This window comes from Maylandia zebra, linkage group LG23 (assembly GCF_041146795.1).
Source record: "Maylandia zebra isolate NMK-2024a linkage group LG23, Mzebra_GT3a, whole genome shotgun sequence".
NCBI lineage: Eukaryota > Metazoa > Chordata > Actinopteri > Cichliformes > Cichlidae > Maylandia > Maylandia zebra.
In genome coordinates this window covers 20,019,944-20,044,941 of record NC_135188.1, presented here as the reverse complement: position 1 = coordinate 20,044,941, position 24,998 = coordinate 20,019,944, and the positions used below count along the sequence as shown (strand labels likewise).

At 36.8% G+C, this 24,998-nt stretch overlaps 1 protein-coding gene across 1 annotated transcript; it reads left to right on the top strand.

Annotated features, from left to right (window-relative positions):
* The first annotated feature begins 457 nt into the window (after positions 1-457).
* On the top strand, positions 458-23,361 carry cd247 (CD247 molecule). The gene is made up of 8 exons (XM_004565634.5): positions 458-604; positions 18,445-18,542; positions 18,728-18,772; positions 18,919-18,990; positions 20,663-20,695; positions 20,829-20,876; positions 20,996-21,025; positions 21,153-23,361. Exons 1-8 carry the CDS (start codon positions 544-546, stop codon positions 21,216-21,218), a joined length of 453 nt encoding a protein of 150 aa, XP_004565691.3. The 5' UTR covers positions 458-543; the 3' UTR covers positions 21,219-23,361.
* Positions 23,362-24,998: the final 1,637 nt, after the last annotated feature.

Genomic DNA, 24,998 nt, shown 5'->3' with positions numbered 1-24,998 from the left:
CATCAGGAAACCACAGTTTGAGTTGCTTAGTTTTTACTTTCTGTTTGATTTGGGTTGGGGACTAAAACCACTTGACTAAGATAAAGTAAAGGTCATGGTTTAGTACCCAGCACATTAAAATGTCTTGAGTTTACACTCAAAAGTGACAACCTGTAAGTGAAACTGATCTACACAGCCTCTAGCACTGAAAACCAGCCTTAAAAAGAGAAAGGGTGATATAAATAATGTAAACAAAGAGTGCTTCAGATTTATTTTAAAAGATTTACTCTCAGTTACATAACCGTGTAAACATCAAAAGCAGGAATAGCTGGCAAAAGAAGAGGCTGAATTTGTTTTTCCATGTGTGCTACAGAGTGTGTTCATGTGTGGGAGAAAAGTTGATGTAAGTGTGTCGCTGAGTGTCACCTGGCACAGCAGCTCCTCACCACTTCCTGTTCCACATCGAGGCAACAGAGAAGGAAGATACTAGTTTAATTCAGTCATCTCACTTCATCGCCGAAACCAGTTTGAAGAAACAACGTCGTCTGGGGATATTGGTTCGGGATGGCGCTCCAGATGTGGATATCTGGCCTGCTGGTCCTCGCCTCAATGGTCTCCCCGGCTGGTAAGACCCCGAACACACTTTGAAGTTCTACACATAGATTTGAAATAGAAGAATTGCAGAGGCATCACCTCCCTTCTAAAAGCGTGACAAAAGTTAAGACAGGTTTTTAAAAATAGTTTATGATTAACAGAAACATGACACGAAATCAGACCTAAACTTGGTTTAAATCCTGCTAGCTTTATTTTTTTTAAATGCTGATTTTGCAGAAGCTAAGAAAAAAATATTTTAGTCTCAGTCATGAAGCGACTGTCAGTATGATATGGTTGAACTTTCAGAGCAGTCACAATTCAAATGCATTAAATCAGTTTTCTTAATCGACAAGCAAAGTGCTAACCCTCAAACGGATCAGAAAATTTAAAAGAAAATACCAACCGTACTTGCATAGATGTGTGTCGTCTGAATAAATAACCCCACATATCTAACAGAACAGCATCTACATAAAGCAGATTTAAAATGTTTTCAAGCAGCAGAAAGTCTTAAGCTGAATATGTCTGTAGTGGAGAATTCTGGTAGCCATGTTGGATTCTGTATCGTGTTCGTCGCGACACAACCAAACAAAATTTAGATTTCTGTCATTTTTTTAGGGGTAAAAAGAAAAATGTTATCTAATGACCAATTTTAGATTTGAAAACCACAGTGCCATTAGCTAGCTAACACTATAAATCAGAAATGTTCTGGTGTTGATGCGTCTGATTATCACACAAGCTAATCTGTGTGGATTACCTTAAAAAAAAGGCCCATCATTGCCTAAATAAATAAGATATCTGACCCCTCTGTTTTTTAAAAAACATTACTTTTTATACTCAGAAGAAAAAGTTTATTATGTAACTTGAACCTGATAGCTAAGCTATCGGCTAACATCCACATCCGGACGTCGACTAATCAGTTTGTGCATGCTGTCGAGGTGTAAAAATGACACATAATGCGTTAATCTTTCCTTCCAGTTTGTTTAAATTCTGACTTTATTATAAATATAGACTTTCATATTCATAGGCTTCTTTGGTAGAAGTTTAATCAAGTTAATCAATCTCATGTAACGACACATCTGAACTAAAGTTGGGCAAAACTCGATGTAACAAATGTACAATCTCACTCAACAATAGGTTTATTTCTTACACTGGTGAAAAAATAACCCAAAAGGAAATCCTCATCTCAGTAAACCTCAGAGTTACATACCAGAATACACAATAAAAAATCAGTTTCTAAGCAACTATAATTGAAGACATTACATAGCAGTTGAGTCCACTTTAGAGCCAGAATAAAGCAATTACATTGTCAAGCATTAAAGCCAAGTTTAGACTATTAAAAGTCCAGTTCAAGCCACCCAAACTTTAAAGTAAATTTTGGAATCAAAATATCTTCAGCGCTTAAAGTAAAACTCAAGCCCAATAAATGAATTAATATACAAATAATCGTAAAATTAAATTGAACAAGAGTTACCATAGGATTCATTTTTGGAGGCCCTGTCAAAGACTTCCAGGTCGTTTGGAGTACAAAACCTAAAAGCATTTTCTTCCAAACTCATTGCGAACTTTAGGGACCGTGTTTGTAGGGATGCAGAGGGCCAGTCAAGCACAGAAGTGATAGTTTCCCATTGAAAGTCTTATAAAATAAAATATACCGATCATCTTAAACCAAGGCCTAGAGCCATAGATTATGGTTTAGACCATCAAATGGTCAGTTTAGATCATTAACATACAAGTTTAAACTTAAAAAACGTGCGTCAAAGTTCAACTGTTTAAATACAAACTGAAACAAATAAAATGGAAAAGTTTTTCACTGGTTGTACCAGTATTGATCACAGGAAACACCGTTTAAACCAACAACAATTAAAAGCATTGCATACCAGTTGAGACCATTTCACGTAGCATTTCACAAGCGTTTGCGTAAAGTAAATGTTCATAGTTTACATAATCAAAACTCCAGTTTATTTAGGGTATTAAGTTGATTTAATATACTTTAGCTTGAATTCTCTTTGACAGCTGCAATAAAAAAAAGGGGGGGGGGGGGGGGCAATAAACAAAACAATACAGAAATAAATCTAGATAATGGATAATTATAAATTTAAATTCACTAAGAGTTACCAAAACATTACATTCTGGAAACACACTTTCAGGTTTTTGGAGCAGTATTTCTTCCAAACACTTTAGGGAACAAGCTTGTTGGGACTCAGAGGAGCAGTCAGGCACAGAAGGGATTTAAAATGACTCCTTTCAATGAGAGCCTTGAAAGCATTAACACTGGCCTTTCATTATCACATTCTAATGTAGGTCATCCGTGGTCTAGTGCCATAGATAACTGTCTAGACCATCAAATGACCAGTTTAGAACGCTAATGTACCAGTGGTAATACAAGTCTCAACAATTAGAAAAAGCAACTTAATCCAGCAGCAGTTTTCAGCGTCAGTACCAGTTTAGCCTATCAGAAATCCAGCTCAGACCATTCAAGATCCAAAGCCAGTCTAGACTATGAAATGACCTGTTTAGCGCTTTAATAGATCAGTTTAAAGCTGATAAGTGTGCGCCAAAGCGAAGTATTAAAAGCGGTCGCAAAGATTAAAAAAAGAAAACGGTTAAACAAAAAGCTTTTTTAAAAACTTAAGTACCAGTTTAGACCACAGGGAATCCAGTTCAAACCAACTACAATTGAAAGCATTGCATACCATTTAGACCAGTAGACCATTTCAAGATCAGTTTAAAACATTTATATTTTCAGACATTTAAAGCTAGTTTAGATTATCACAAACTTTGATTTCCCTAAATCAAAGTTTAGGGAATTCAATAACAAATTAAACAGTCAAAAACAAATTTAAGTCGTCTAAATATCGATCAAAGGATGAGCTAATCCGGTGTAGGCAGATCATGCTCGTTTAAAATAAGGGACCAATTCAATCACGTGTTTCCTGGACCCGAATAAAAGAATAGAAACAGTCGAGGGAAACTAAACGAAGTAGTTCCTCAAACTGTGGGGTGTAATTAGAAATGTGTAGATGTTTGATTCTAACAAAGACAAAGGGCTAGAAAATGGAGAGTTCCTCCATTTTACAGGTTGGTACACCACAGGCAGCAATACTTTTTCACACTTTAGAGCCATTTCAAGAATATAGTAACACAGATAAAAATCACTTTACCATCACCTTCCTCCGACGATGAAATAAAGTTGAGAATAAAAGCTAAAAGTAGGAGGAAATATTAACAGCAGAATTTGCAGAAATCAAGTTTGTCACTTTGGTTTTTATGAAAAAAATGAAGTTTGTGCAGCAGCACCATGAGACGTGTAGTTCGACACTTGTGGCTGCAGTGCTTCCTTAATAAGCGCTATATTGCGGCACGATAAAGGCACTACTTAGGTAACACATAAAATCATGCTCGTTAAACAAAGTATTTTCTTTACTAAACACAGCCTTACAGTAAGCATTAAAACTGCTCAGTTCACATGTTGTAAAGACAATTAGACTTTTGTATTTGGCCGACATGGTTATTAAATGGCTAAGTACGCCTCTGAAGTGAGAAATGAGGGCCGTTTTTGTAAGTTAGGGGACAAAAATTACATTTTAGAACTAAAATAAATGCATGGCATGTAGCTGTTTAAGACTTGCAGCTCATACTTCCTGAATAGCTGCTGTCTCTCAGCTTTAACATCAGATAAAAATCACTCTTCAAGAAAGACACACCCAGACCGCAGCACCACCTTATGCCGGCCTAGTGTCCAGTATTTTGACATTTGGAACATATCTGGCACATATTCACGCCTAACTTTGGTATAAGTGGCCAAAGTATCCCAGATTATTCCCAAATGTGTCTGTTATCATGATTTAAGTGCACTTTGTGAGAGTTACAATAAATAAACATCGTTAAGTTATAATAGCGTGACCAAGGAAGGGCTACTTTTTAATATAAGTTCAAGTCAAGAAATCAGTGTCTTCTTTGTAAGTTAGGGGCCAAAGATTACATTTAGAATTAAAATAAAGGCATGAAGTGCTGCCGTTTAAAACTTTCGGCTTCTATTTCCTGAAGAACTACTGCCTTTCAACTTTAATTTAGGTTAAACATGTATTACTCTTAAACGACAACAAACACACGCCACAGTAACACCTTATATGGCTTAATGTCCACGTTTCTATTACATTTGGGCCGCATCTGGCACACATAAGTGCCAAACTGTGCTAAAAGTGATTAGAGTATCGCAAATTAGGATTAAAATCTGTCTGCTATCATGATTTGAATGCACTTTGTGAAGTTTATCCAAACTAAACAGCATATTTAGTTTTGATGGCATGAATGAGAAAGGTTTAACTAGGACCTCAAATGTTCAAACTGAGGAATGAGGATCTTCTTTTTGATATAAGGAGCAAAACGTAAGACTTCAGCTTTTTAACACTTGCGGCTTCTGTTTCCTGAATAACTGCTGTCTAAACAGTATTAGTGGTGTTCATCACTTGCACGGCCTGTTTAAAAATAATAAAAAGGACTTTTGAGCGATTTCCTGGACCACGTGGCCCGTATGTGACATTATTTTTTGGGCTACATATGGTTTTGTCTGCCTGATGCAAGGAGCCACAGTTTTACACAATAATGGCCTAACAGTGTTGTGAAATTTAGACAACATCTGGCACACAAAATATTTTCTAGTACAGTAACTGAGCTGTAGATGCCCTGAGCAGCCAGATTTAGTAATAAAGAGCAATAAGTTATGATGACATGACTGAGAAAATACATTTGGCATCTGAAACTTTTTATTGAATGTTTAAACAGATAAATGAAGGCCCTCTTTTCCAGATAAGGGGCAAAATCAAGATTCAGTAATGATATGAAGTGCAGCTGTGTAAAACCTGTGGTTTCTGTTTCCTGAATAACTCCTGTCTCTGAGCTTCATTTGACATTAAATGTGTAATAATACAAACTAGGATGAAAGATTTTCTGTGGGGCTTTCTGGGTATTTGGGCCACACCACAGGTCCACCTTATACAGGCCAGATGCCAGGTGTGTTGTAATGGTAGGGCAGAGCTGTAAGTACTCAGAGTTGCCCAGATTTTAATGCACTTTGTGAGCTTTACATTTAAAAAAACAAACAAAACAGCATTAAAATATAATGACCAAGAAAAGGTGCATTACATGTTACATTAGCATCCGACGATTAGCTCATATGTGCAGTTTTCTGTGGCGATGGGGCAGTTCTTCTTGGGCTCTCAGACGGCGCTGTTTCAGAGTAAGTCTGCGTGCTGCAAAGCAGCCACATGTCTACCTTAAGTGTCAGTCGTATTGTGACAACTGGGCCTCGTCTGGCCTACAAGATATTTTCCAGTGCAGTATCAGAGCTATAAGCGCCCAGAGTAACCAATGTTATGTCCAAAGGTGTGATTTTAATACTTTGTAAGGTTTAGGCAAAAAAAAAAAAAACACCATTTAGTTACAGTGACTTCTCAAACAGCATCTCAACCCTATTAGCAAATATTTAAACAGAGACAAAAGGGTCTTTTCTGATGTAATGCATTAAATACACCAACATGATGGCAGCTCTGAAACATTAAAAGATAAAGTGTAGAGTCGACTGTATGTATCAGACGTTTTAAAAGGATTTTTTTTATGTATTGTCATTTTAATGAATTAAAATTGAAAGATTTAAAATATCCATATTAGTTTGCATTGGTTGGTTAGGTGTCTTTTGGATTAGTCTTTTCCACCATGTGATTAAGACTTTTACTTCTAATGTAGGTTTAGACCATTAAAAGATGATTTAATAACAATACAAACAGGCTTCAAGCTTGAAGTAGTCCTCTTTGTAAGTGTCTGAGGTCTAAAGGTGCCAGTGTAGTTGTGTTTTGTAGTTCAAGAGAAATAATTGACCACAAAAAGTAAAGACCCCCACTTCAGGAAGCAGTGTTGTGGTTTCTTTAGCTGTCAAAAGCGTGTTTCCCTAACTGAGCTGTACCTTGGCTCAATGTGGTGGCCAGAGAGCTGCACAAGGCACAACTCTCAGCCCCCGCTAAGGAAACACCCCGGTTCAACAGGAGGTTTAAAAGAAGCGCAAAAGATGACAGAAAATGCAACTCAAACAAAACGGCTATACTAAGCAGATGCTCAGCTTATTTTTACTGGTGTACTTTCTAGGCCCAAAGTGACACAATGAACACAGAGTAGAGGTGAAAAAAAAAAACTCAACACACTAACATAAGAGAGAGCGGTGAGATGTCCTCGATTCGTTCAGGTGTTCGGATGCAAACTGCCAACTCTGACACCACAGCGGCATGTTTGCAAGTACATTTCAGGGTTTCTCAAGCTGTGAGCATCTAACTGCCTTGGTTTTAATTGCATTTCACAAGTAGGTCTCATTGACATCGAAATGTTCTTCACCACATAGACCTGTTGTAAATGCAACCAAAACAATGAAACAGCAGTGGCCACTAATTGGAAGGTTGGTTGCTCGATCCCTCGCTGCTCCTGTCTGTATGCCAAATGTTCTTGGGCGAGATGCATCTATTGGAGTGTGAGGCATGTTGTATAAAGCACCTTGAGTGCTCATTTAGAATAAAAAACTTCTATATAAGACCTAATGGAGTTTTAGCCTCATCATTCAAAACCTTGGGTGCATTACAATTGAGACTTCAAGATAGTAACTATCTGAGCTGAAATAGAGACAGCGACAGATGCGAGCTGGAAGTTAACCCATATTCGCTTTACAGATATTTCAGCAAGTAGTCAGTGCCGACTCACCAAAACATAATGAAGGGCTCGTGTGTAACGAACCTTTGAAATAAATAGCACGCTTGATAAAAGCTCCTTGAAAGTGTGTATCACTATAATCAATAGCAGGCAGGAAAGTAGCTTCCACAGATTTCAACGTGGCATAAAAGGTTTAATTTATCCCTACAATAGAATCCCATCTGTACTGAAACAATGTACGCATAAAAGAAAAGCATCATAACTACTCATGTGCTTTAATGATTTTACAAGTGCACTTTTTTACACTGAACTTTGTTTGCTGGGCATTTGGAACCAGTTTTAACAGTTTTAGCCTGATTCAGCCCAAAGTTCTTGCACTTCCTACGGTTTAGAGGGAGAGTCACATGTATAAATAACAGCATTGTTAAAATAATGGTGGATTATATGCTTGAGTGTCCTTATCTAGGTTTCCAGGGTTAGGGTTTGAAGTGATTACCACTCTCAGTGAAGGTGGCAAATGTGTTAAGGTGTTGTCACGCAACTGAAGCCTGTAATGTCTGTTAGTTGCCAACTATCAGTGGCAAACTGACACGTCGAGTAAATCGCCTCCTGCATTGATGTCCCTTTAAGCATTAACCAATTAGAATTTAGTTGTTGGCAGTCAAAACGCTGATCTCATAAAACATATTTTCCATAACTCACTCAGCGTTACCTATTGGAGTCGGCCCAACACTATATGATATTCAACTGTTTGATTTTTTAAAGAGCAGTTTAGATTAAAATGTCATGCAACTGAAAACTGAAAACTGTTGGGTATGATCACTTGACTGCAAAATCATTCTTGCGAGGACAAACACAGCTAACAACTAATCTTCAAGAGATTCATTTGCTCATCACAAAATCTACAGGAAGAAAGAACAAATCTTTGATCTTATTTGAATATTTTGCCTTTATATTTCTTTTTTCTTTCAAAACTGTCCCCTTTACTTTCTCTTAAGCAAACCTGCCACACCCTACAATGAACCACATAACCTGAGCCATTCGGCAGCAATGCAGAAATATGCCTTGATTTAGTGAATATACTCATTAGACTATAACTTGCTTTTAAGCGAGATTGCTGTTGTCTCAATCACATGTGTATATATTTCTTTCTTGAACTGTGTGTTACTTTAATTACAACAGGACTAGCCGTTAAGTTGTTTATGGATTATTCTTTGGTGGAGAGGGGTCGAGGGGCTCTCGCTCTATGTGACACCAGGCCATTAACATCTCTTTTTGCGGCGTTAATGTTTTGCCTTTTTCTCTTTACGCGGCGTAATGGAACAAAATTTCGGGTTACTAAATTAGAAGGAAGTTAAGGTGGGCAGAATCTGCGGCCTGCATCTACCAGTCGATGAGGTTAGCGCCTCCCATGGCAACTAACAATGATGGCTGCAAATTTGGACAGTTTTGTGCTTCTGTGCTGGTACCTGGGCTTTGTTTAATGGAAATGTGTAGAACCAGTTAGATATAGAACGATTTGTGGAAACAAGTTTTGAGAGGTGCAGGCAGGCAGTACGTCAAAATTTGTTAGGAATTCCTTGATTGATTGATTGTGTTGACTAGAGGCTCTAATTCTGTTGTCTTGGCTGGAGCTGAATGAGTCTTTTGAAAGTGGTGCCATAGCTGTTTGCTCTGATTATGTTCTTTTATCATACAAATTGGAGCCCAAACTCACAATTGAACACAAATTTTAACACCCAGAGCCAGCCAGTTTAACTGTCTTGCAGGCTAAAAACTAGACAGTGCTGCTGTACAGGAAGCTCAAAGGTGATGATTTTGATCTGTAAATGAAAATGTGATCATTTCTAAACAAACAAATGCTATCAACTCCTGAGAGTGAAGTTTCTCTGCCTGGAGACAAATACAAAATCATCTGACCGAGTTTCTCTGGTTTCATTTTTTCAGGGGAACACCTGAACACATCATTTCTAGAGGTGATAGAAATGAGTCAACAGGCATGAATGTAAACTATACACTGTGAGGAGATTTTCGGGTTTAGCCTCCTCAACTTTGCGGTAACAATGAAAAAAAAAAACAACAGTGGAAAGAGCAGCAAAGACTGGGTGACATATAAAAGGCAGTAATTGTAGTTTCTGCTTAAATTGAAATCATGTGGATGGAAACATGACTCTTATCTGGTGAAGATCATTTATTTCAGAGCATACAGGAAGCCTTAGGAAGAGACGTAATCTTACAACATGCACCTTATCTTTGATTGACAGCACCCAGGTCACGCCCTTTTCTTTGAGCATTAACTACGTCTTGTCACATGCTCTTTAGGTCTCCTAGAAACGACATCCTTTTTGCTATAAGCGACAAGCTGGATTTTTAAAGGCGACCTCGGGTTCTTCATCTCTCTACTTTCATTCAGGAAACTGTCGCTGCTCTCAGAGTGTTTGAAGTCTCGCGTCTGTCAACACAACCAGCGCTTTAATATGGCTCAAACCTTTTACCCAGTCTGAAGTGTTTCACAGGCAGAGAAGCAGCCATCTGAGAATGAATGAATCCTAACAGAAGTCTGATCTGCTATCAGACATCTACACATGACACGCTGTAACGTCAGAGTAAAACTGATTTTTCCACCTCCTCACTGCTCTTTACTGTAAATGATCATTTCACATTTTAATTTCTCTTTCGGCATAAATGAAGATAAGTCTAAATTTAACATCTTCCAAATGAGTCTGTCAATGAGTCAGGAAAACCAGCCAAACATTGTGTTTCTACTTTTCTGTTAGCACTGTTAGCTCCTTGGTGTTGCATAAAAAACAAAGAAATAACAATGTTAAAAAATTATAGGACTTTCCTGCTCAAAATTGCTTTTTGGTAAGACAAGAAATGCTAAGATTCTAAATATTGATCCCATCCCATTGCTCCATCCATCTTCTTCTGTTTGTCCTATATAGGTTGCAGGAGAGCTGGAGCCTATCTCACAGAAACCAAATATAACATGAAAAACAACTCATTATGTGGAGAAAATAAAGGGAAAAATGGAAAAAATAAACTGTAAAGTCAGACTTTAACACTTTCATGCATGAATTATGACAGTCTCAATCAGGAGTTTTTTCTTAAGTATTTTTATTTCTATTTAGGTATGAAAAAAATATTTTTGAACTTAATTTTTAAACATGAATTTTTCAAATGGTTTTGTGTCCACTTTTGGGGTGGGTGGCAGAGTATGGACACATCAGTGCCCAATGTAGTGGTTTATGTACAAATAAACCATCAACACTGACACAAATACAAGAAAAGCCTTTGAATAGCTGTCGACTGTAGTGACCACTATCTGTAAAGGGTCAATACAACAAAGTGGTTCTACAGAGTAGTCTAAAGAGCTCGGAAAGAAAAGCGTCACTTTTCTTTCCGAGCTCTTTAGACTACCATGACCTGGATGGCTGAGAACCTTCACAGACATATTGTATCGAGTAGAATTATGCGCTAAATTTAATAAAACAAAGTAAAACTGGATTAAATGTCTCAACCAATGGTGTAAAAACCGAACTGACGTTAATATTGAAGTGTAATGGTTCACCTTAAGGAGCCGTTTCCTGTTATTTCTGCCCATTAGATAAACAAAGATATCTTTATTGCTCAAGTTTCCCTTGGAAGAACATTTTCAAGGGACACGATTCTTTTGTGTATGCAGCAAAAACACAGTGGATGTACAGTAGAAGTAAAATGGAGGTGTACAGATTGTGTCAGTGGATTTCCTGCCCAAGAAACCGGTCTGAGGACCTGCAGGTCAAGACCTCAAGGCTGCGATATCATCTGCATCGAGCTCAGACAGTCCACACAATCCTCAGAAGTCATGACGGTGCCCCTGAACCTCTGTTCTTCTGAACACCTACACGTATCACATACCACCTTTATCACCTTTATCAGCTGACGGAGGCAAAATATATGTCACTGCAACCCTGTGATAGGTCAAGTGTGCCAGGTAATCTGAAAACTTCATCTCTGTGTGGTCATGCAGCTGTGGGAGTGCATCGAGCTGCCGAGTGTTAGGCCACAGTAATCTGCTCTGTTTTTGCTTCGCTTGGACTTTACTGTGATTTTTATTTCCAACAGTGCCGACAAAACAAACCAGCAGCAATCTCTCATTCATATCAAATGCACGGCAATCCAGTCACAAAGTTCACGCTGAAAAGACACAGCAAACAACCATTTAATGTAAAACACTGAATGGTTGGTCACAATGTACAACCATTCAAATCAAACCTGTTTATAACAAACAGTTGTTCACGTTTCCTTCGCAGTAGATCCATACGCTCTATAAAACACCCCTTAACGATCGCTATTCTTTCCGGTGGGAACTTGACGTCATTCGTCTGTTTCACTGCGTAACCTGGGGTCAAGTTTTAGTTCTATTTGTATCCCTCAGCATCCAAACCAAGTAGAAACCGCTTTAGTTTGAGTCTTATATCTTTAGAAAAATGTTTGGATGGTCCTGAACCTTTAGCCTCTCGGCATTTCTTTGATTTTCATTCTAACTACTGAACTTGGCAGAAGTCTGAGCACAAGCTGATTTCCAAACCTCTGGTCAGATTTCATTTCCCAGAACTTCAGTTAATACATTGACAATCTAATGTGCGCTCTGTAACGAGTGCAGTGGAAATAGATTAGAAACTGATATGATGCCCTTTCCTAAACCCTCTTTTATGTCATTAGCAACTATTTGTGGGCGTCTAAGATGTGAATTATGTTAATTAGCTTTCAGAAAACTTCGATCTAATGCTTGATACCTAAATAAACACGTTTTAATACGTTGTCTCAGTTCTAAAGACTCCAGTCTTTCACAGCCTTTCTATGGTTTTGTGTCTGTGTATAAATGTCCTGTAAGAGAAGAGGTGGTTTTAAAAGAGAAGAATCTGTGTGTGGCCATTAAATAAATACAACATAGTCAAACTCAGCTCAGTTCGTAACTATTTATTGACCAGTCAGCTTTCAACAACATCAATGGCACGGGGCCGTTTGTCGAGCAGGTTCATTGGCAACTGCCTTGTTTGAGCCACTGACTGAAATGAACTTTCAATAGTATTTTTATTCTTTTATTTGTTTTACTTCAATAAATATGACTTAAAATAAAAATGACTTTTATTACAATGAAAGTGATTTGATTGACTGTGTGGATAGAAGACGTAGCTGCTTCCATCCACCGCTGGTTTGTTTGACACAACAACCTGAAATAAGGAGCTAAAATGAAAGACAGCAGCATGCAGGTAAACTGATATTTCAGTAAGGCAGATTTCTTGTAAACCTTGAAAGCAGCCAATTCATCTTTCCAGCAGCGATACCTGCAGCCTACAGGGGTTAGTCTAAAGAAGAGCTTAGTATTTACTCCACTTCTTTTATTCTGAAGGTTTACTTATCATTGTTTTTTGGTATTTCTGCTGTTTTATAACGCCGATGATAACACTGATATTCTGTATTTTTTTTAGATGAAGTTGGCAGTAAATAAAATAATTCAACTGATTTTTTTTTTTTTTTTTGTGGGCCAGAAAAACATCTGATTGCTGACTGGAGAGAAAAAATGTTGTACTGAATGCTGAATGCTGCAAGAAATTTTTTAAAACATCAGTATTTAATAGACTCTTGAAATTTTAATCATTATTGCTTTGTTGTTTTAACCACTAAGCTTTGCTACTATTTCTATTCTTGTACAGTTTTAATGTTGCAATAATTGCGTAAGAAGCTATAGGTTAAGCTGAGTAAAGCTGAGTGTTTCCATGTTGGCTCAGTGCATTACTGCAAATCAGGGCTGTGTTGTGATCCTGTGGTTGAACAGCAGATGCAGGAAACCTGCTGATGCTGCACTCACGGACACTCTGTGATGCTGGGATCCCTTACGAGAGGTTGTGATGGAAAACTCTGCAAAGCCAGTTTTGTGAATGGTGTCTGTGAATGTTTCTGATGAGTCACGAAGAATTCGTGTAAACATAAAAAATGTCACTGATCTTTCCGCTGATGTGTCAGTCAGTCAGATTAGACAGACCGGGTGTTTCTTGAACTGTTTTTAATGCAGTTTCAGTGGAAACTCCTCCGATTCTCCTCTTCTTTACTGTCATTTCCCTTTTAGGAGAAGCAAAAACAAATAACAAATGGACTAGTTATGAAGCAGTTTAATGCAACTAGTTTAAAAGCTTTATTGAACCTGTTCTTACTGACACAACAGGCATAAAAACTGTAGAAACAACCTCTAAAAATGTACTTGCAGAGGTGACAGAGGCATGTTCTGAGCAGCTGGGGGCATTTTATATGCTAAAATATGATGATTGCATGAATTATGAAGTCCTGATCTTTACTGTTCTACCACGAGGTAATCACTAACTTCAGCTAACAGAAACAAGAATTTAGACATATGAAGGAGAAGCAATTATGTCCATCAGATATTAATGCAAAGAAAAAAACCTCAAATACATCCACATTATGAAGCATATATGTTTAAATTGCTACATCTCTCAGTTGTTTTGATATACTCAATTAAAGACAGATTAAAGAGCTCAGAATATACTTGTACTTTCAGGACATAGTAAAAGAATTTCCGCTATATCAGCTTCTTCAGAAATAATATTGCTCATATGTGACGGGATTTTCATGTTTGAACTGTGGCTCGGGTTCATGTCCAGTTACAGGACTGGTATAAATATTTAAAACAATACTTAGAAAATACATCAGTTGCATTTGTATTACCAGTTTTCTGAATGTACTGAGCGCTGAATCTTAAAATGATTTGGAAAAGACCGTTTTTAATCTCTTTTTTAAAAGGTCATATTTGTCTATAATGTTATAAAGCATCTTGCTCAAAAATACATGAATGCAATTTAGTTTGTAAAAGCTGCTGAGAGTAAGTGCACGCTAAAAACATGCATTTCCATGCCTTTCTGGTCGCAGCCTACTTTTCTTATTTGGGTCGGCTTCTGTTGGCGTAATCAAAGAAATCATCTGCATTAGTCCAAATTATATAAAATAAAACTGTAGCTCTTGATCCTGATCTTCAGTAAATTAACGTACCCCGTTATATGTATTGACTATACATTATAGTCAATACATAATTATGTATATAATGTATTACTTGTTTGACCGCCAACTTAAACAGTGCAATGTCCCAAATCCTTCAAAAACACACTGATGAAAAAAAAGGTGCAAACTTTTTAACGCAGTATTTTTTCACTATTCAGTGTATGCATGTGTACACATTTTTAATGGTTTTACTATGTTTATTATATACATACATAATGCTGACTGCGTTATATGTAATATATGTATGTATATATGTACATAAATATGTTCATTTGATTTTTTGCGACGGAGCACCAGAACAGTACTGCCAGCACCTCTTTCAGTCACTCGTGGGTCGACATAGCGAAGGTGACACTGTGTTATATTGTAATATTACACAAGCTCAACAATGTAGGTACACTTCTCAAGTAGATATCTTTAGCTAGCTTACATATCATAAATGCCTATTTTTTCATTTGAAAATAATTTCCTATTATGATGGTGACACTGACGCCTGGATTTCTTATAGGAAAGATGCTTTACAGAGTGACCAATCGTATTTGAATTATTAGAGCACTACCTGCATGCATATACTACTAAAACCTAACTTCTTCTGCTACTAGAACTACTACGCCACAAAAAATGATAAAACAACATTTGAAAAAGTACGTCTAAAGTACACGGTCTCATATGAAGTATTTCTAATTGTCTGCAAGTTTTAAATTAAACCAATTTAAATATTTCTTCCAGATATTTAAGTCTGTCTGTATTTAAAACTATACCTTGCATTAAGCCACTTACAGAACTACCTGCATGTGTGTGCTTAAACTGAAGCATTTTTCAGGCAGGTGTGTGACCTACATGCACGATGGTAGTTAGTGTGACTTCATCAACACAGGTATATTACTGGTAGAGTCTACCTATTTAAAAGCAGGCCTGGCACATGTTTTTGCACCTAAATTGATGCATCTTTAAGCAGGTGTGGTGCTGAACTTTATGTGCATTTCTTCTTCAGCTATCATTTCATTAAAGCAGCCACATAATGAATATTCAAACTTCAATTTAAACTTTTGAAAAAACCAGTTGTGGTACAGAAAGTGTGACCACATTAGTGTAATATTATCGAAGCACTATTGTAAAGATCTTACAAATCTTTAGTTAGTTGTAGTAACTAGCTGACATTATGACATCTTCACGCAAGCTTACGTTAGAGCTACCTGTAAGTGTGCGCTTATACTGAGGCTTCGGTTTAAGCGCATATGTTTTTGTACCTAAATTGAGGCATCTTTTTAAAGTCATAGTGGTGCAGAACGTCATGTGCATGTGCAGGTCTGAAATAGATATATTTGTGTGTGAGTTTAAATTGTAAATCTTTTGAAAGAATACTGGTATCGAGCTGCATGCACGACAGTAGCTGGTGTCACGTTATCAGATACATAACTGTTGGGCTTTGCTGACGCCATTCTGTATCTGAGCCTTGCGAGTCTGTATTTAAAAATGTAACCTGCATGTGTCCACTGGCATTATGACTTTATGTGCGCTCATTACAGAGCTATGTACACATGTGCACTTAGATTTCTTTTTAAAAAGCCATAGTGGTGGAGAACTTTGTGTGCATGTGTATTTATAAAAAGAATTCATAAGCCATGTTCAAACCTAAATTTTGACTTTTAGTAGATACAGATCTACTGTGCGTGTGTGTGTGTGTGTGTGTGTGTGTGTGTGTGTGTGTGTGTGTGTGTGTGTGCCACCTACAGTTGCATATTTTTTGATGAAAGTCTGGTACAGAGTTGCATAAACCGTTAACCTGCGCTGACTGTAGCTAGTGTAACTTCATTACAGCAGACATACTGATATAGTTTGCCTTTTTAAAAGCAGGCCTTGTATATGAGTGTGTGAAACTGAACATGAAACTGCACTGTGCTCATCAGATTAAACCCTAACCTCGACCACACACACACACACACACACGGGCTTCCTGATGCGTATATTTTCAGTTTATCTTTGCTCTTATCTAACCAGACGTGTTGTCAGCTTAAAATGACCATGAAATGAAACGTGCAGTGAAAGGAGGCGTTGCAGCTGTGATGTGGGCTTCCTTTCAGCTTCAGATGCAGAAACTTCAGGTGGATCTTTATGAGAATGAACAGAGTGGCACTCAGCTGAAAATTGTTATCTTTATTGATTAAGAAAAAAAAAGTTTGAGCATGCGGTTTAAGCACCTCTGAGCTGATGTTTTTCATATCATCACCATCATGATGTGTGAAAGTGACTTTTCACTATTCTGTCATAGTTTCTCAACACAAAACTATAATTCTGTCTGACCATTCAGTTAGAAGTGTGAAAGCAGAGTTTCTTTATAAACGATGTTGATAGATGCTCGCTCTAAGCTCATACGATCACTGATTAAGGGCAAAAACCGTTTCCTGGAAACTGATGATAAGAAAAAGACGAGGAGAGGGCTTCAAACCACACAGATGAAGCAGTTAACCGCAGAGAAATGTGACCAAAGATAAAAATATATCTCATTTACAGGGTTAGGAAATACAAGATTGACGACACTGTTGATTCCTCACACGTCAGCATGTGTTTAGCCAAACTTTATATAAATGAATTTAAATGAATCTTGTGTATTTGCATGCGTGTGTGTGTTTTGTTATTTTTTTTTGTTTTGTTTTTTGGGGGTGGTGATTGGTTGAGAGTCTAAAAACATTTACAACATTAACGGTGTTTCAGCACAGCACATTTCAGCGTTCACGATAACAAACATTTGATTACAATTACAGAGTTACGTGAGTGGAGTTTAACCTGTTTATCTATCTGAAGTTTGAAGAAAAGTCTGTCGAGTTTGGTGTAAAATTTGAAGTTTTAAACTCCATCTTCATTCATTTGAGCTGCTTGTATTGCAAAGAAAATGCACAGACTTCATTAAACTTTAACAAAAAAGAAAAAGCAACAACTTTATTTTCTCATGAACTACGTCTCTTTTTTTTTCTCTCTGGAGAAAATATGTTCTCATCAGAATCACATGACTGACTCACATATTTTTACTGAAACTAAACAGCCCACTCCAAACAAGAAATTAAAATAATACCACATATATACATGGAAAACAGCCTCCATACAGTTTGGGCCAAAAACAGTAATCGCCAGGCTTTTCAAACTAAACACTGCTCGCGTGTTTGTCTGTCTGTTTAGCGATACAGTTACAAGAAGAAATGACGAATTTCATCAAATTTCTAATTTACTTTGGTGGGAAAATGCTTCTTTATGGTGCGTTTTCTCATAAATCACTTCTCTTTCCTGTTGAATGCCACAAGAATCACATGACTGAGGCATGTGTCAGTTATGTGGATAGGTGCGTGGCAAAGAGATTTAAAATCGAAATGCATTTAGTGCACTTTTACTAAAACCTGTCTCTATACACATCTTTATAGAGCAAATTCAGCCAAACTTCATCACCTTTAATACATTTCTTTATATTTATATAAACAACATGAATGAAAATGAAACCCGAGGTTTATTGACAGTGAAGTATTTTCTTGTGTATTTTTTGTCTCTTAAAATGCAGTTTAAGAGCGACTCTGACCTGCTTAAATGTTTAATGAGCGTCTGTGATGTGAAAACAGGCTCTGCTGCATCTTTTGGCTATATCGACACACACCGACACAAACACACACGCCCACACTGAACCACACACGAACACACACCTGTCAGTTAATGAGCCACAGCGAGCACTCGGCAGCAGCTGAGGAAACCGCCGAGCTCCTTCACACTGACGCGCTGCACAAACAAAGACTGTCGACTGCTGTTGCTGTCAACCTTATTTTTATTCAGTTTTAGTCAAAATGATAGGAAGAAGTTTTTTCTTCTATAGCTTTATTTTAAACAGTCTTTTATCAGGGTTTATTTAACACATGGAAGCCCGAACTTTTTTCTTTACATTTTAGTGAAATGCGGAAAGTTGTACAACGTTCAAAGCTTGATTAGAAGCGTAGAAGTTGTAACAACAGTTCGTGAACTGTTACCAACATTAGAATCATTTTTGTTGTGTACTATCATTTTATTGGGGCTCTTAGTTGAACACAGAACTCAGTCAAGTTTGTGTTTCCTCTAACCTTTGAACTCTGATCTCCACAGAGGCAATGAACTTGTACGACCCTAAACTGTGTTACATCCTGGATGGCTTCCTCGGCATTTATGGCCTCATCATCACTGCCATGTTCATCAAAGAGAAGGTGGGTTTGTTCGTTTTTTAATATTTACTGCTGATTGGATTCTAGTCTAGGAGTAAAAACAGATTCAAATCCAATTTTCATCTCTGAACCAAATCAGACCTGTTCAATAATGACTCTATAGCCTTCTTACTTCGCACTCCACAAAAGGCTGTTTTTGATTAACAGTCATTGATATTTTTCTGTAGTTCTTCAAATCGAAAGCGAAGATGGAGGAGGAGGGCTTATACAGTGTAAGTTACTATCACCTAACACCATAAACTGCTCGTTAGCCTGTTTTCCCCAATTTTAAGAGTGAATATTGGCACTGTACTGATCTTAGAATGGGAATAACTGTTGATGAGGAGAATGATGTGGATTAAAACGTGTTCTTGTTCAGGACCTGAAAGGTCAGGATCCAGGTACTTACGAGCCACTGAGAACGGGAGACCCCGAGATTGCACGAGGAAGAGTAAGTCTGCTATTCTCATACAACACATCTAATTAAGTACTTTTTTGATTCTGGAGGATAAGGCGCATTGTTGTCACACTGGATCGCCATCCTGCAGTAGTGACTGTTGCTGAGAGAACCTTAAAGTTTTTCCTAAACATCTCTAAAGTTATTTACAGTTTTATAATTCCGGTTCATTTAAAATTCCCAGATCTTTTAGACCTCATGGACTTGGCGTTTTAAGTGGTAGAAAGATATTGTCACTAATCCCATTTCCTTACCTGAATGATTGAGCATGCATTGAGATTTAATGTATTAGATAAGATCAACAAAATAACAGAGCCTCAAATCTTCTTCTAGAACACGTGTAGAAAGAGCAATCCTGGATTCTAAACGAAGAACATTAGAAGAATTGTGACAAACTAAAATACTGGAGACAAACTGCAAGAACTCCCAAACTGTGGACTTCTTAAAGAAACTGGGAACCACAAACCTGTGAAAAACCTAAACCACACCAAGAACCACAATAAACGCAAAATCTTGAGTTTGTTGTTGAGTACTCTAAAATAATTATTAGGAAATGTCCTCAGGAATAAATCTAAAGGACAAGAAAACAACTAATTTGCAGGAATTTTAAAAGACTCGTCAATATCTGGAAGATGTTTGAAGAACACTAAAACGCTTCTTAAAAGTTATGAATGGAATAAATGCATGGATCAAACATATCTGGGAGAAACTGTGACAAACTAAGTGGAATAGGACAAGTTTGAAAGAATTCATTAACTATGGACTTCTTAAATAAACCCCGTTCAGAGATCAGGAAGAACAAAAACCACTGAAGAACCCAAACCACTTCTGCAAGTAGTACAATTAATTGTACAATAACCGCAGCAAATGAAGTTCAGAAGAACTTAAGTAGACTATAAGAATAACTTATACCTAGCTTATACTGTATTTGATAGTTTTTGCAAGTGGTTTGGTTTCTTCAGTGGTTTTTGTTCTTATTGGATTCATGTTTCCCTAAAAAATAAAACAGGGACCATGAACCATGACAAGGACAATTCGATAAAAATTAAAAAACAAACAAACAAACTGTTAACTACTTTTCAAAAACACTACAGGCTCCAAACCACCTGTACAAGAACTACAATAAATGTGAAGTATTCTTAAGAACTTGCAGATCATAAGTGTCAAACTCTGGCCCGCGGGCCAAATTTGGCCCTCAGCCTAATTACATTTGGCCCGCGAAGCCATACCAAATTACTATTAGAGCTGGCCTACTGGTATTATACAGCTAATATATATATCGTTTAGTATTAAGCTTTGATTGTTCCATACTCAGTTTTTCAGCAAAACTTGTTTGAGTCCATAAGAAAAGATTCATTCTTATATCTGGAGGAAGATTTTTTTTTCAATAAATATTAATGTTAGCCCGCGACTTTGTTCCAGTTTTGAATTTTGGCCCACTGTGTATTTGAGTTTGACACCCCTGTTGTAGATTATGTCCAAAGAAGTTTCAAAAACAACAAAAGAATGGTTTCTCAGGAATTTTAAAGACTTGAAAGTTGTTGAAGAACCCTCAATTCCTTCTTAGAGGAAGAAGGAAAAGAACCCAACATAGGTTCTCTATTTTAAAGTCTGTTAGAACCTCCTGCCTTAAAATTGCACTTGTGACTTCTGTTCCTTTCTACAGAACCGCAGGGTAGCTGATGACGCCACGTACACGGTAACAAACAATATCTTATTATTAATATTATTATTATTATTATTAATAAATTTTTTGTAAACACAGAACTCTTGGAAGTTTGCATACTAACACAGAAAACTCGTATCTGAACTTGTTATATTTTTAAATTCAGGGCCTGAACAAACGCACAGATGGAGAATATAAGGAGCTTCCTCTGAAGGTTTGTAATAAATGACCGAAACAAATTGGTCAGTTTCTCACTTCTTGTTTATCATCTACTTAATTAAATTCCATCAACAAAAACCTTATGTCTAATTATTTACACTGACATTTTTACAGCGTCCAAAAAAGAACGAACAGGTTTACCAGGTGAGTGTAAAAGCTTCATTAGCTTTAAAGAGATAAATCAAAATTAACCATATCACTTGAATACAATTTTGTGATTAAATTTAAAAAAAAAAAAACCTGATGATCGATTGATTTTGGTCATTTTTAGGGTCTGAGTTCGGCCACCAGGGACACCTACGACTCCCTCCAGATGCAATCGCTTCCACCTCGCTAAGAAGCCACCAAAGAGCTGCTGATGAGCCCCGTCCAGACGTCTGCTCCAGAGATTATTCATGGGAATTTTCACACCAACTGAGAACAGCTTGAGCATCTTTGTTTTACTTTGAAGATATTAAGGTTTGCCAAGTTTATAATAAGTCTGTAAATGGACTGAAAATTTTAGCCTTTCTCAGACTTTATATTTAACAAAACATCTGGAAGGTCTGTTTTCCATCAGACTTCAAACGTGCATTTAAAATTTGTCTTTTTAATGACTTAATGTCCAATATTTTACAAATATTTTTACACATTCAATAGTGATCAACTGAGATCCAACTTTTCATTCTTTTTTTACCTAACTTTTTTGCAGTTTTATAGCTTGACCTTTTGAAGTATATTAGTACATAACGAGTTAATATCCAATGTCTATCTGACTGTAATGCAAATTTAAGACCCATAAAGACAACATAGTAAAAACCAGTACGACATGTACTGGAATTTAAACAAATTTAAATTTGAAATAAATTTTTGTGCTTTTTTTTAAAACAAATATTCATATTATGTTGTGTAGTATTATGAAATCTTTTTAACTGTTTACAACTACATTACAGTGATTTATGAAACGTTTATTAATTAATTACTATACAGTCACTATACAGTGAACTAATACCAATTTTTATTTTTATTCATTTTACTTGTTGTTTTATTTTATTTTATTTTATTTTATTTTTTCTTACAAAAGGTTACCCTTTGCACATTGTATTTACTTTAAATATAAAAAAAATTCATAAGAGTTTTCAAGAATTCCAGGATTCAGGAAATCAGAGTTGGAACGATTAATCATTTAATTGATTACCTGATTAAAAGAATGTTCAATTCTTTTACATTTTTAACACATTTTTAGATTTTGGATTAAATCATCGGTGCTGTCGGATGTAATAACTGGTATTAGAGGCTTGAAACTTACTCGGTGACATATCCGACCTCTATAAATTTTCACATTCACGTAGAAAAAAAAAGCTTACATGATTATTTCTGAATCCATATTGAGTATGTTATGACCTGGTTCTCAGTTTAAAACTGTAAACAAACAAACTGCAGTTTGTACCTTGTTTACATAGGTTGTTTAATTTAACACAGTTATATATCAGGGTATTTGTTGTGGATTAATAGCACAGTTCAAAGATTTTTAAGGCTGAAACACCTTTAAAACTGATCCAAAGCGAATTTATGAGAAAAAATAATGTAGAACTTATTTTATGATTTGAAATGGAGGCTTGCCTCTTTTGAAATGCTTTCAAATTTGATAAAGATCCGTAAAAAATGGATAAATGCCATTAACACCAAGTCTGTCTTAAATAATGAACATCTGTAAAATTTAAAAGCTGCACTAATGTGGTGTGGAAGACAGATGTTTCACAATATTCCTGAAAAGAGCTTGGTGCCGTTTCAGTGGACACTCGAGGAGCTATTTTTCACTGATGTATATATTAGGTTGTAAAATAAAAAGACATCAAAGAACTTCAGTCTGCACTTAGATCAACACAGAAAAGCTGCAGCTTCATTTCTGCTTTTTATATTTATCATCTAAAAATGATGAAGTCTTGAGTAACATCTGGAGAATCACAGCTGCAAAGAAAGAAAAACCTCAAGATTGAATCAATCAATATTCATTACATGAGTGATGGCAAAATATGAAACGATATGAAATATGAAATAAATGTAATATTTTTAAGTATGTATTTTGAAACATTTCTTCATTTGGTCTTTTTCACAATAAAAGACAAAAAAACTTTCAAATGAGCAATAAAACCCGTAAAATAAATAAAACAAAATTGGTTGAAAAATGTTCAAAAGCTTATTATTATTATTATCCGTTTCAAATTTCTGCAATAATGAATGGGCTTCCACACTTTTCAGGTCTAAGATTTAGTTGTAATTTTTAAAAGAGCACTGCAGCTTTAAGTTACTATATGTTTTGCCTTGTCCTGTATAGAGTTATTTGTAGTTTTCTGTGTTCATGTATTTCATCTGATGTGTTGGATAGTTTGCATGGTAGTTTCTTTTTTTCCTGATATTTTCCTGAGAAGTTGTGCTGCAAACAGTTATTCTATTCCTGTATGAATATCATTGCTTCATTATTAAAGTTTGCAAAATTCTGAGGGTTTTTTTTCTCATTTCAAAATGTGTCATGAATAAATAAACAATGGCAAATGGCCTGTATTTGTATAACATTTACTAGTCCCTAAGGACCCCAAAACGCTTTACACATCCAGTCATCCACCCATTCACACAATGGTGATGGCAAGCTATATTGTAGCCACAGCCACCCTTGGTCGCACTGACAGAGGCGAGGCTGCCGGACACTGGCGCCACCGGGCCCTCTGACCACCACCAGTAGGCAACGGGTGAAGTGTCTTGCCCAAGGACACAACGACCAAGACTGTCAGAGCCGGGGCTCAAACCGGCAACCTGCAAACTCTTGAGCCACGATCGCCCCTGTATAAATAAACGTGAGAGTTTTCAGAGGACTTGAAGATGAGATGCTGGATGCTTCTGCCACCTGATGGACAAACATTAAAGTACATCTCTGAACAAAAACGACTTTACAATTAGTTTTTCACTTTATGATGAAAAAGAACAACTTTTACCCTTAAAGTCCAGTTAATCTAAAATTTCATGATGAGTGATTAATGGATTAATGGGTAAATTACAGAATTTAATGGATTAATTACATGTAAACCGTTAAACGTGTTTCTTTAAAGGTCTTAATATGTTTAGAAAAAAGTTATAGCTCTTTTTTGGTAATTAAAAATAGCAAAAAAGGCTTTGTGACAATAACAGTTAAAGAACCTTTATTTTTAAATAAGTGAGGTTCAAATTTGTTGATTATCCGATGATTTTAAAACACATACATATTAAAACTGAAGAAATGAAGGGAACCTTAAGGTAACACTTAAGTATAAGTATAGAGTAGAATAGCCCCTGAGGGTGGTTTATCCTACAAGCTCAGGTCTTCTACCACAGGCCTGGGAGTTTGAGGGTCCTGTGCAGTATCTTAGCTGTTCCTGGGACTGCGCTCTTCTGGACAGAGATCTTCGATGTTGCTGTTGTAGCCACTTGCCTATAGCCCACATCTTCTCCAGCTCTTCTCTGAGCCTTTGGTATTTCTTGAGGTCCTTCATCCTGATGTTGCTCTCATTCTGTATCACTACATCTATCACTACGGCCATCTTCTTCTTCATCTTCTTCATATATCTACATTTTATTGGATTTCATGTCATGAATGCATAAAAGTACAGAGCCCCGCAGGGGACATGGGAGAAAAAAAAATTAAGACAGACTTTTGTGAGATCTCGCAAAACTTTTGCGAGATCTCACAAAAGTTTGCGAGATCTCGCAAAACTAAGTCGGGATATCTCGCAAAAGTTTTAGCCGCATTCTTCGGACGCCGGCTCAAAGCCGACCGGGAGGTTGAGGCACAATGTGCCGGGAAAGCGGTGTTCCTCCCGGCTGTAGTAGGTCTCGACCTCCCGTTAGCTCGAAGCTAACGGGAGGTCGAAGGCCGAAGATTGCGGCTAAAACTTTTGCGAGATCTCGCAAAACTTTTGCAAGATCCCGAGTTAGTTTTGCGAGATCCCGAGTTAGTTTTCCGAGATCTCACAAAAGTACGTCTTAATTTTTTTTTCTCCCATGTCCCCTACGGGGCTCCGTAATAAAAGTAATACAATCTTTGATGTGATGAAATTTTAAATTGTATTGTTCTTAAAATATTTCAAATTCTGAAAATTACAAC